We start from the raw sequence: 13,498 nt of genomic DNA, 5'->3' as shown, positions 1-13,498 counted from the left end.
TTTTGTCATATCTCGTTGTTAATGTGAGGTTTTTGGGGGGGTTGTGTTTGTTCCCTCCCCCCCCCCCAATTTCTCAATGTAAAGTTTACATCAGTTCTTGTGCAAAATTATTTTGTATATGTGGTGTAAATATGCATCTGCATTGTATAAATTATACAAAGGGTGTGACTATTTTGTTTAGAGAATGTGATTGGAGCCTCCTTGGATGTTATAGATAAAATGTATCAACCAGTTTAAGAGGAAAAAGAAGACGATATGCATCAGTCAACAGACTCTAGCTGTCTTTGTGCTTAAGGTCCCTTTGATCATGTCTTTTGCTATTTTAAGAATTTCAATAACAAGCTCATATAGCAATAGTGATTCTATGTTATTGTAAAATTATGCATATTCTCCCCGTTTTTCACATGAACGAGCATACCGAAAAAGCATATTTTTCATACTGTCACGTTTTATCTTGCGTCAGTGTGAACTCTACATTGTAATGTCACCTTGAAATTGAATCGCCCCCTCTATGACCCCATGAAATTTCCTTTTGACTGTGTTCAGAAAAAGCTATATAAAATCGTGTTCTGAATGATGATGATTGCAGTCTTGTTTTACGTTCAAAAAGAAAAAAAAAAATCAATACGCTCGGATCAGTAAACAGATTTCATAATCACAAGTCGAGCTCTTAGCTGTTTTGTTTTATCTGTACCGTGACATCAGTGCGTTTGACGCGAAGCTCTGCGTTACTTTCTATTAAAAAGTCTGTGAGTCACCAGGGAGCTCAAACTGCATGAGTGACATGTGGCCTCTGCAACTTAGTTTGGTAAAGAGTAGGCTTGGTCTTGATCAGCTGTTGCGCGCCCACTGTAAAAGAAAATCGTCACATCAACAAGCCATATTTTTTCTTAACTTACGCCTGAACGTGTATGTGAATGCTAAAACAAATTCTAAAAAGCATAAATATTGCGAATAGAAAATCATTGTGTTTTGTTACAGTGTTATTGTCTTGTGATTTTAAGATTTGGTATTACTACTTTAATGGATATTTTTTACAGCGCGCTTTCTCCAGATCCTCCCAGCACTTTCCGGACACTTGTTCAGTGCAGACTCATCTGCTACGAGGTATAAAATCAAGCGCCAGAAGAAATGAGATCAGTTCAAGAAACTCGGAGACCACTTCGAAGTTTGTTTTTGGATCAACAAATGTCTTATTGAGTAATGGTGATGTGCCTAACCCAAACAATATAAAGTTTTCCTCATAGAGAGAGAGTCACTTTTTATTTTTATTTTTTTTTCATTTTGCACCAATACCAGAACTTCATTACTGGATTTGAACTCAAGTGGATATGGCAGAGGGAGACTTTTACACGACGGGAAACCGACAGAGGTTTCCCAGAGATCCATTTGGAGAATCGCCATTCATTGATCAGTCTCCATTCAGAGACCAGTCTCCTTTCAGGGATCAGTTAGCGTCTCGGTTTATGGAAGATGAATTTGGGATGCCACCTTTCCCCGATGATCTGTCGATGGACTGGCCGGGGTGGGCTCGTCCGGGCCGGCTAAGCACGCGTCTCAGCTCCTCGCCCTTTAGCAGCAGTTTACGCACAGGTTTTCCCCCGCGTCAGACCACGGGAGGCCCCCAGCTGTATACCAGCAGATACGGCGAGCCCTCCTCCCGGAGTTCACCCACCACTACTTGTGGGGAACCCTGGAAAGTCTGCGTGAACGTCCACAGCTTCAAACCAGAAGAGTTGCACGTAAAAACGAGAGACGGATTTGTAGAAGTGTCAGGTGAGTTGGAGAAATGAAAATTAGACGCTTTTCCTAGAAGAAGAAGTTCAATGAGGATAACAGCTTTAAATGAATCATTTAAAAAAAAAAACCTTCTGGGGAAATTTGATGTCTCATCAATGACACGCTGATATCAAAATGCAGTATATCACTGTGGTAGTCAGTTCTATTTATATAACACATTTAATAACATGCTTCTAAATTCCTTTAGACTTGAATTAGCAGGTCAAAACGTTATGTTTAAAGCCTATTATTAAATATAAATATCACAAATAGAGTGCCATGTACTTGTGAAAGCACATATCTTCATAAGTACACGTGCCACTAGCAGCCTGAAGTAATACTTTAATTCTTTAAGAGAATTTTTTTTTCCATTATAACTTTCATTTCTTGTGTTGTATAGATGCTTACATTTGAAGTACAGCAAATCATTCTTGCATGTTTAAAATGAAGTAAAAGCATGCCTGTTCATCTACTAATTTAACATTCCAGGGTTTCATGAGACTATGCAAAGTGTTTTTATTTGTAAAGACCAAGCATCATGTAAAGTCATAGCAATGCAACCAAATCAAAGAGAAAATCAGTATTCAGTTTAAAGAAAACTTAAAGACAGTATATCCGGAATTCCTTTTTGTAATCTGGTCATGAAATATCTGATCTTTCCCTTCAGCACCATGACTGACACAGTACAGTGAAAAAGCCTCAGTGGTATGATATGGCCTCAGAATTAATGAGTCTCGATATGGAAGAGTGGGACAGATTTGGGTGACTGGGACTTCAAGGCAGGCAGATCCTCAAGCTCAGACACCTGTTTTGGATTCTTGGAGAATCACTCCCACAGCCACCCATGAGCTCAATTTAGATTTAAGGCAAGGCCATGACAACAGTCTCTGTTTACAATAAGAAGAGTTGCTCACTGTCACTAAACACCAGAGAGAGAATGTTCTGGAAATAGGGCCTCACTTTTACCCACAGTTCTCGGGTAGGTTGTGTCTCTGTTGTTGTCACGTTCCTCCTCAGTCACTGATTACTGGAGTGAGTTCTACAAATTGCTTCCTTAACTCAATGTTTCAAGAGACAGCTGAATTCCAGGGATACCCAGGACTGAGGAGGCCACAGAGGACAGCGGCCCCACAGCTCCGAGGCTTTTTTTTTAAACACATTGTTGGTATGCCAGTTGGGTCATTCACTCAGCGCCATGTTGGGGCTGTCTGTCATGGTGACTCATCGTGATCAAGAAGTGTGACTGTGAATGTAATACAAGCAAGTTAGAGGTGTTCAGTACATGAATGAACTAGTCTTTTTAACATGTAAGCATGTTCAAAGTTTACTGAAAGAGGAGGCAAAGATTAAAAGAAGGCCAAGCTGAACACAAATATTGTCTGGAAAAAGTACAGTGTAGCTGCATTTTAACACAGATCTTTGGGGTTTTTTTTATATTTGAGTTAAATTAGAATATCTGGTCTTAGAGACCCACACTGGTGGTCTGTAAAGTAACTCCAAGCAACTTTGCAGTCCATCAGATTTACTGAAACCTGAAATGCAACACAGGGAGAGCTCGCGTGTCCCCAGCAAGAAAATGTCAGCACATGTGTTTTGTTCAAATGCCTAAAATTAGTTTCTATTTATATCTCCTTGTTGTTGGTTGCTCAAGAGAAGTTCAAAAGAAAAGAGGTGAACATTGGCTTGTGAAGTCCCATAATTTAATCCAGATTTTTAGCATTTTACGATTATTGTTGGTGGCCGTATAAGTAAGTGACCGTACTTATATGATAGATTGGACGACTAAGTTGGTAAAAGATTCTTAATATTAATTATTATTAATTAATCCATAATATGTAGAACCTTTTAAAAGGCTTTGCCCAATTTGAGATAAGAATTTTTATTTTTTTTTATCTGCTAATTTGCCTGTTTTTGTTAGCAGGATGCTTTGCTGTATTAGTGCAAGTAGTGACACACAAAAAATGTCACACACTAAAATGGGAAAACAGACTTTTTAGAGCATCTGTAGCCACATAGTAAGGCTTGTCATTTTTCAGATACTTGTATAAAAAATGCTACAAAAGGCTTGAATTGGCTTGGCTGGAGCCTTGTAGGCAGCGTCTAACTACAGTTCCCTTTGTTAGGATCCACCTATCAGTCAAAGTGGCCGTGCTTCTTATATTGCAAACTAAAAGACTCATTACAATTTAAATGAGTGAGTTACTGTATAATAAAATTAATGTTGCAAAGAGCTATGAAATCATAGCTCTAACTTACAGATTATACAGCAGTAAATTAAATCACCCATGCAAAGGACATTTACTTATATTTCATGATTTGGAAGGCACGGAAAAAGTCTTTTTGATCAAATCTGCTCTAATGGAATATTAATATATGAGTATATACTCAATAATACTTAATAGTAAGTAAACAAGAAATACACTAAACATACTGAAGAACCGAGACTAAAATGAATAATGTGAGAAACATTGTTAAATAGAGCTCTAAATTAGTACTGTGACCTGTGGTCTGATCTGCATTTGATTAGATTGGCCAACCTTAAACTACACACAATATGCATTGACCTTGACACAATAAAATTACCTCAGCACAGTCGATTCCTGCAACCAGCTCATAGAAAAGTCTAAATTACTGCGTTTTGTGTGTCTGTCAAGTTTACCTAATTTCTCCTCGTGTTACTAAATTATGGCACTGAGTAATGGCTCGAAAAGTATAACGTCATTATCTTATCCTATCAGATGTTTCATAAAATTTCTTCATAAGTAGCACAAAAAGCTGTATCCTCTATCTGCAAATAAGAAAACTACACCCAAGCTCTTGATATTTGTATTGACAGAAAATTGTATCTGTTACATAAAAACACCACTCTCCTCCAAGAACATGATGTATTACACATCTGGAATCTATAATCTCTGTCGTAAGAAACACATAAATGAGGGCCTTGTTGGACTACTCCCCTGACTAAATCTTTAATCAGGGGACCGATTGTACTTCTTAAGTCAGGATGAAGTTTTCATAATTATCCCATGACATCACTGCTGATCGTAGCTCACTTCTCTCCAGAGCATCACATGTTCTAGCCTCGATCTCTGGAGTCCAGCACTTTGAGCAGCTAGAAACGTCACTGCGGGGGTATAGGATAGGACATAGTCGAGCCTGTCGGGTATACAAAGGGGTCGAGGGGTGGGGCAGGCCATGCTGCTGGCAGCGGCATTGACATTTAGCAGTCCAGGAGCAGCTGCTTGCTAAGGCTGACAAACAGACTGGCCATAAACAGTGAAGGAGAAGATGGAAGAGGTGCTTTTTAGGGTTATATGTTCTCTCTAACATTAGTCTCTCTGCTGGGGAATCATTTTAGGAAACAGCTAAAGAGGAAGAAAGAGAAATCATGTCAACAAGTTCATTGCAATCACAAAGCAAACATTCTGGAAGGAATGAGCAATGGAAAACTGCACGATGTGTGCCAAGCTTTGAGCTCAGTTATATCAACACCTTTTTTTATTTACACCATACTAAAGATCTAAGAAGTCAAAGGTGATGGGTGGACTCTTTATGAGCTGTGTCCATTTGAACTGGTGACCGAGACATTTATAATGCATGACCTTGCCTAATCATTGCGCAACGTCAGACTACATCATTTCTGAAGTTGTGTTCACTCCTTTTCCCAAACAGGAAAGCACGAAGAGAAACAGGAAGAAGGTGGAATAGTGACAAAGAATTTCACAAAGAAGATACAGTAAGTATAATTCTTGAGCTGCACCATTATCATTTTGTTTTCCTGTGCTGGTGCTCATAATGGATGAAAAAGGCTCCAGTTTTCATTATATATGGCCACATACTAGTGCATGTCATAAAATGTAAATATTGTTATGATACAGAGAACTCTCCTGACCTGAACCCCAGATTTTTATCTTAGAAATAATTCTAATAATTTGAGATATGGATTTCTGCTTTTCAGGAGCTATAAACTGGAATCATCTAAATGAAAATAAAAAGCATTTTGAAATATTTCACAACAAATAATGACTATAGAATATGTGAAAGTGAAATGCATTGCATTTTAGACATTATACTTACTAATACAGCCCAGTGCAATGTTAACAGCAAAGCTGTTTGTTGTCAGCTGTTATGATTATGGGACAATTTTCTTTAATGACTTTGGACAAATAGAATTATTAGCATAGTGATGTTTTTTCAATGGCAAAAACTTACTCGTACCTTTCTGCTAGGGTGGTCAGTAACCAGTGGACAAAATAATAGAACAAAACTCTCGTACACAAAATATTTCTTTCTGGCTTTTACTTATTTACATATTACAGTCACTCCTTGAATGAACCACTGACAGCTCAAACACAAGAAGGAAGCACAAAAATCTTATAGTTTTAAACGAAATGTTACACTCACTTCCAATTCCACACGAGGGAGAACCAAGCCCAGGATATAATGCAAAGTACAAAATCAAATCTTCAATCCAAAAACAGGCATCATGCAAAATGGAGCAGGCAGCAAGACAAACAGTATTGTAGATCAGTCAAAAGTCAAAGTCCAAAAACAGGAGGCTGGGCACAAAGAAACAAGAAAAATCTCAGGAAGACTAAGACACTAAAAATTAAGACCTATTATCTGGAACAATCTGACAACTTCATCTGCATTTATGCACACTGATGAGACTATTTACTGGCTGAACACATGCGTGGCACAAAAAGGGTGTGAAACAGAAGAAAGCATGGGAGTGGAACTAACTGGCAACCAGAAATTTCAAAATATAAAGGAAATAACAAATACAGCACAGGTGACATTAACACAAGGAGGGATACTACGTAGAGAAAGCAAAAGTGACAGCAAGAGACAAGTATCAATGATTCCAAAATAAAACAGGAAATAATTAAACAGAAACTCCACATTTTATATTTACCATTTAGTGGGTGTAAGTGTCGCTCCCCCAGTTTACTGTTTAAAACAAGTTCATTTCCCTTTAAAGTAACCTGCCTTTAAGCCATTTTTCTTCTGATTGGCTGCGCCTCATTTACCGCAGGATTGAACAGGAGGTGAGTGGGGCTTCTGTGCTCACAGTCAGAGCTGCATTCCTCAGATAAATATTTATTACAGATATCTTTTGTGTTGCATAAAATAGAGCCAGGACTTTACAGCAGGAGCTGGAGCTTTTTCTTCTTAGGGATTACCTGTGATTTCATCTTTGGATATATTTAATAAGAACAGATTGTAACAGTGTGAAGAACATAAAAATAAAGAAAAGCAGAACTGGTGCTCTTTAAAGCCACAAGCTACTTATCCATCAGATTTCTGACCCTGAAGCTCCCTAATGCTGATTTCTGAAAAAAGATAAAGCCTCCTTTCCTTCAGAAATCTGTGGAAAGCGCCTCAGTATTACTTGACTGTGCCAGATTTAACTGGGATTGAAACATTGTTCTATAAACACCACAAAACTACAGCCAGAAAGATAACGCATAGTTGGCTCATAGAAAAAAAAAAGATAGAAGGTAATTTAGTATTAAATATTAGCTTGTACTAAAGTTTTATCCTGACTTTCTGTCTTCTTTGGTACTTTTGTCCCTCTTCTGCACTTTTATTTCTACCTTTTCTCTAATTACAGATTTGAAAATGAACCACTGTATGTATGTAAAGTTATGGGCGACATGTCTTAAGTGTACCCCGCCTCTGCCTATAACAGCTAAATTGGACAAATGGTTGAGAACATGACAGTTATCTTGCTTGCTTGCATGGTTTTCATATTAAATAGTCCATTACAGCACAGATCTTCATGTAGTTTGAGAATCATGGAGAAAAATGCCTTTAATCAATGAGAACTAATTGGAGGGAGATAAGCCGAAGAAATGCTCGACCAATGTTATACGAAGTTCATAAGTGGAGGAGTATGTAGATACATGCAGAAGTATTCGCTTGTTGAACAACATGAAAACGTCCTGCATGTATAATTGAATGTTTTACCTGTCAAGGTGAATTCTGCATTCCTCGTTTTAAATGTTATGTTGAACTCTCCAGTCAAAACACCAAACATGACTAGAATCCTAAAGTAGGTTTTACATAGACAAAGCAGCATCAGTGCAAAGCAGGAGTCTCTTACAGAGACTATTCATATGGTAACTAATCCAACCCAAATGAGCAACACAATAGTTTCCACATGCTGCCTGCCTCTAAGCCTTTGCCCATTTAATTGGGCAGTGGAAAGACTTCAAACGGAAGCGATAATCGTCAGTGCGAATCACCATCTCACTGGCACGTCAGTCCAGTTCTACTAATTTCATACTGGCTAATTAATAAGCAGGTGCTCAAGCCCCTCACTGTTCATATCACAATATTTTTAATTGGAATGCCTTCAGATCACACCTGGGCTCCTCAGCTGAATATACGGGACAGGCTGACTATACAGAGAACAGGAGTGACTGGTGGTGTCACTGGGTCAAATATAAATAACTGTCCTCGATACACAAATACACGGGCTATATGAGAATGAAAAGGAGGAAGAGAGAGAGTTAGCATGGTAGACACATTCTTCTGTCTCGAGATTTGATTGGTTGTTGATGTCACTTGAAGTGCTACAACCTTCTTATTTTGGCTCTTCTCGTACATATGCTGTGTTTAGTGGCACTAAAGTTTTGTGTGGATTATTATGATTTGCAGCAGCCTGTATCCTGCATTTTACAGCGGGTAAGCCAATTGTAACTATTCTTTATATTTAACATCCTTGTCTGCAAAGTAGGTAGTAACTAAACCTTTCTTTCTGTATAATGTAAGATAAAGGTACAAAATGCAGATATTTATCTGCCTGCTGCTTCTGTTTGCACTCCAATATGAAAAATTCAGAGCAAAAAACGTTTTTGTTTTTTTTTTTTATCTTGCTTTGTTACGAGAAAAAGGTATCTCATACCTAAAGTCTTTTGTAATAATAATAATAATAATAACTTCAAAGAAGTTGCACCAAGAAGCAGTTTAGCTCCTCCAAAAATAATAATAATAATAAAGCTGACAGAAAGATTTTGGGGCTACCTTAAAACTTTGCCATGAATTTATGCAGTTTGGACTACATGGATGGGATACATGGAAGGCTAGACATTCCAGATGTCAATGGGCTCACTTTCTGTTTGGCAGAAACTTGGCATTGATTTCTATTGTCCCAAATTTCTATACCCCCAAAAAATCTAACTCCATCTGAGACTTATTCTGAAGACCACATGTGCCCGTTTTGGCAAAGATTGAGAAAAGAATTTGACCTGTAAAAAAAGAATTTTCCATTAAATTAAAATGGCAGAAAGTCAAGTATGGTAGAAATTTACATCATAGTGTGCTTTGAACTCTTTTGCTTAAAAAAAATTCCATCTTCTTTTGAAATTGTAAAAATGCACTTTTAACTTTGATGGCGTTGGAGTGTTTGAGATGCAGACAAAAAACAGAGGATTGGTCTCAATCGCATTACATAAGTTTTGATTCAAGGGGCTAGAGTCCAATGGCAAGAGAAAAAGAAGGGTATGCGTATTGTTTCAACCCTCAGGATGTAGCGACATGTACACAAATGAATTAAGCCAGGTTTTACAATTATTAAGACAAGGATTTAGTAGGAACAGATACTTCAGTGTGGGGAGACAAAACCCCCACAGAGTCTGCTGGCTGAGGGAAATTGAGATAGTTGGAGGGTTTGCTTTTTTTAATGCTTATCAGGTGACACTGAGGAACAGTTGCTTGTTGCTTGGGCTTGTCAAACAAAAACAAGAAGGAAGGAGCACAGAACGGCATTCAGATGTAACAGTAAGAAAAGATACAAAGATTACAGGAGTTTTGCTTCTTGGTCCTCAATTGTGACACAAAACACTGGAAACAAAAAAAAACGAGTAAATGTTACATGAGACAACTGGGGTGAATAAATGCAAGAAGTTAATACAGTATAGGGCATAGCACACGTTCTCGATAAATAAGTGACTAGACAGCTTAGCTTAAGCTTACTGAGAACTCAAGGGTGACTTCTTCTGCTCTCCAAACTGAGAAATTTGTAAGTTATTAACTAAAAATGTTGTTAAATCAGCCCTGGGGACAAAGATAACTTTGAGGTCATGTAGCTCAGCTGCAAAACAACAACCTTGCTCTGTTTGTCTGTGAAAGTGTGAATGTTTTGTTATTCAGTAATCTCTTTTTTTCTGTTTGCTTCTATTCTCAAAAGACAAATAATACTGCTAGGCTGACTTAGCTGAAATGTGTAGTGTGTGGGATGGAGGAAAGGGTTATATGTGCTACACACACACACCTCATGAACACCCACGCTCACTGTGCCAGGTCTCACTCGTCTCTCTGTGTCTCCGAATCTCTGCAGGGGGGAAGCATATTGCCTAGTTTTTTTGGCAGCTTTACAGAATCAATGCTTGAGATAAACTGTACTCTTGCCAAAGTTAAATAAACTCCCCGAGCTGGAAAGATAAGGTTTCTGCTGGAGTCCCACGTAATGGACCAACTGAGTTATTTGACTTTGTCAGAAGGGGCAAAGATACATTTAAAATGATTAAAATTATTCAAGGTTGCACACTTAATACTGGCTTACACAAACCTTTCTGAAATCCTTTTTGAATTATTACCTGAATTAGAGGGAGTTGACAGGCCCAAGATCCACTTTTTTTAAGAATATGCTGAATGAAAATGTTTGACATGAGTGTTGATATCATCCAGTACACACACAGCATGCAACATAAGTTCTGTTTGTGAAGCGCCTTGAGGCGACTTATGTTGTGATTTGGCGCTATATAAATAAAATTGAATTGAATTGAATTGAATTGAATTGTTTGTCTTTAAAACTCTGAGTCTCTGTTTGCTGTCCCAGCTGACTCCACGTTCCCTTTCCCCTTGCACTTTTATCTCTTTATACCAATTGTTTGTCTTCTGAATCTAAATTGGATTTAGTATAATTCCACCATAGGATACTGTATTATGATATTCATGTTATTGTCTGCTTATATTCATCTGTTCCATTTTTCTATTGGCAACCCTGGATTTTTGTGTTTTTGTGCCTGGTCTCATTTTTGGTTTTCTGGTGTTGCTACTTATGGGTTAGTGAGCTCAAGCTTGAGAGTTGTTATTAAAAGGTAACTTTAAAGCTCAGTGACACACTGAGCTGCGTATATTAATAGATGTGACTTGACCTCTCAGCCTGTGTGCGTCTGTGAGGTTCCTGAGTGTATTCTGACTTGTATTTCACAGTGGAGTGGTAAGTCAGTAGAGGGTCCTCTCTAATTAAATGGAGGGGAGGGCCACAAGTCTCATCCTCTGAACATACCAGTCTTGTGTTTATATTAACTCCCTGAAACACTTGGCTGCCCGCACAGAAACCCTCCAATAACCATATTTGGCCACACTGACAAAGAACAGAGATCTCCCCTAACCCCCAGTTTTCAGAGTACCTTCAGTCAAAAATGAGCTGCCTATTTTCTTTTTTCTTTACAATAGGATTTAAATAACTTACTTACCAAGCGTGAATGTTGTTTTAAGCTGATGAGAATACTATCATTCTATATGAATATGAAGTTTTAAACAATGACATCCTTGCACATAGTAACTTGGGCTTATTTTCCCTTCAACACTTTCTATCCTCCTGCAGGTTTTGGAACCCAATTATCCCACTATACTTTGGAAAATCTAACATTTTCTGTATGAGAGGTGTCAAAAAATAAAGCAAACAGCCAGGAGAAAAAAAATGCTTGACACAAAATCAGCTGTTACCTGGATGTGAGCTGCAGATTAGGAAAGTATACACAGTCAGAAATTTACAGGTGTTAAAATTCTGCAGACAGACTCGAGTAAGGCAGTCTCATTAACTGATATCGAAGCTTCGTTTCCTGGGAACGCTACACCTGGATCGAGTGTGTGTGTGTTTGTTTTCCTCTCTGTGACAGAGATGGGGGATTTTTGAAGAATATCTTATTTTTGAAGGGAGATTTCTCCTGTTTCTTTTTGTGAGTTAGAATAAAAGCTATCCAAGGTGCACAGGGTGACTCATTTCAAGTCCTTTTTTGTCTCACCTAGATATAAAGTGCCAAAATAATTCGACTGAGGGTTGTTTAGGAGTTTTGATTAGTTATCAATAAAAACCTCCAGCATTCAACACTACTCGTTCTTGCACAAGGAAATCTCACATTAGAGTTTTGCATGACCTCCAGGTAGGAAGTGAACTCTTTCTCTAGGCTGTTTCTCATCATTGCTCTTCTCAGTTTTCTCCGACGCACACTTAAAAACACACTGAACACACAACAGCGTAAAAATGATCCTGACCAAGTAAACTTCTTCTAATCAATTACATTAAAACAATCAAACTATACTTTTTCTTCTCTTCTGTCTCATCAGGATCCCCACAGACGTGGACCCCCTGACAGTCTTCGCCTCTTTGTCTCCTGAGGGTGTCCTCATCATCGAAGCTCGGCAGACACCTCCATATTACCTTTTCAGCGACGAGGGATCCCAAGGTGGTGAAAAGCAGGAGGTGGAAGCCTCCAAGCCCCAGATGGCTCCTATGGTCTAAACACATCATTCTGGACAATCAGTTACCAGTTTGATGTGAAATGTGTTGCCTCTAGCCTCATGTTGTTTGACACCTGGAGGTATTTGATGTCCAGATTAAAGTTAAACCAGGCATTTGTTTTTTCTGTTGGAAAATCTATTTTTACAAGCTCAGACAATGATGAAAAGTGTCATTTTCCCATTAACAAATAGATGCTTATGAATTTTCCAGAATAGTCCAATAGTCCCTTTTTTTAAGTAATTAACAGGTGTAATTATGAAATAATTTGGCTGTTTCTTTTCAGGTAAAAAATTTGCCCATGGCAGAGTTTTTAATAAAAATTGTAGAAGGCCAAATGTGACTGCTTTTTGATTTCCTTTCAGTCGGGCTCAATTCAATTTTTAAAACTTTAGAATCAAAGAAAATCATATAAAAGTGAAGTTTTAAGTGTAGCAGCCTTTCCAGCATATATTTTTGTTCTTTCGTTCACCTTTCCTTCCTTCAGTTTCTATAGGTTTTTTTATTTAACATGATGTCATTGAAATTGACAAGAAATAAAGGTAATATTATATTTCTGTGTATCCAGAAGGTTAATTTTCTGCATTAATGCACACAATATATAATATTATTTCACAGTGTATTGTAAATATAATAGTGCCAATTCATTATAAATCTTAATCTGAAATGTTCTGCATTTTGCAATATGGTTTGAAATTTTCTTTTCTATTTGAGCATTAAGGATGATGGCTGCATGATTGTTGGAGAGGACAGACTGCCTTCTTTTCTGTTGATGTCTTTGTATTGACTGATGCAATAAACATGTCCAGCCAATCGCCCAGTGTGTCTTAACATCTGTGTCTTACATTGAGAACTGTGCCACTCGAGGGACCCGTTCCAGGGCTCCAGAGAGCCTGTGGTGTTATTGTTGGATAAAAGAAGGAATTGGGCAGCAGATTAGCGGAGGGCTTAGTGCTGGGTGAGACTGGCATCGCTGTGTGCTGCAGAATGGGCTGAACTCATTGAGGCAGCCCTGCCAGAGCCTTTGAATGCGAGTGTAAAAAAAAAGAAAGACTGGGGCCGTTCCATTGCCCGTTGTGTGATGCAAAATAATGTAATCTTCCCTGTGCATTGGAATCAAGAGGGATGATCGGTTTGAATTGAAAAAGTTTCCAATCTGGAGTCACGCGGTGGAAACAACAAAAG

General features: G+C 38.2%; 1 protein-coding gene across 1 annotated transcript; it reads left to right on the top strand.

Moving 5' to 3' along the window:
* Nucleotides 1–1,077: 1,077 nt before the first annotated feature.
* Nucleotides 1,078–13,133, top strand: hspb8 (heat shock protein b8). Its single transcript, XM_005743050.1, has 3 exons — nt 1,078–1,776; nt 5,452–5,515; nt 12,142–13,133. The coding sequence occupies exons 1-3, from the start codon at nt 1,332–1,334 to the stop codon at nt 12,314–12,316; spliced, it is 684 nt and encodes a 227-aa protein (XP_005743107.1). The 5' UTR covers nt 1,078–1,331; the 3' UTR covers nt 12,317–13,133.
* The last annotated feature ends 365 nt before the right edge of the window (nt 13,134–13,498 follow it).

The sequence above is a fragment of the Pundamilia nyererei genome, unplaced genomic scaffold (genome assembly GCF_000239375.1).
Source record: "Pundamilia nyererei isolate P.nyererei 1_Seehausen unplaced genomic scaffold, PunNye1.0 scaffold00127, whole genome shotgun sequence".
NCBI classification, from domain to species: domain Eukaryota; kingdom Metazoa; phylum Chordata; class Actinopteri; order Cichliformes; family Cichlidae; genus Pundamilia; species Pundamilia nyererei.
The sequence above is the reverse complement of the archived record's forward strand: the minus strand, read 5'-3'. Positions and strand labels throughout refer to the sequence as shown.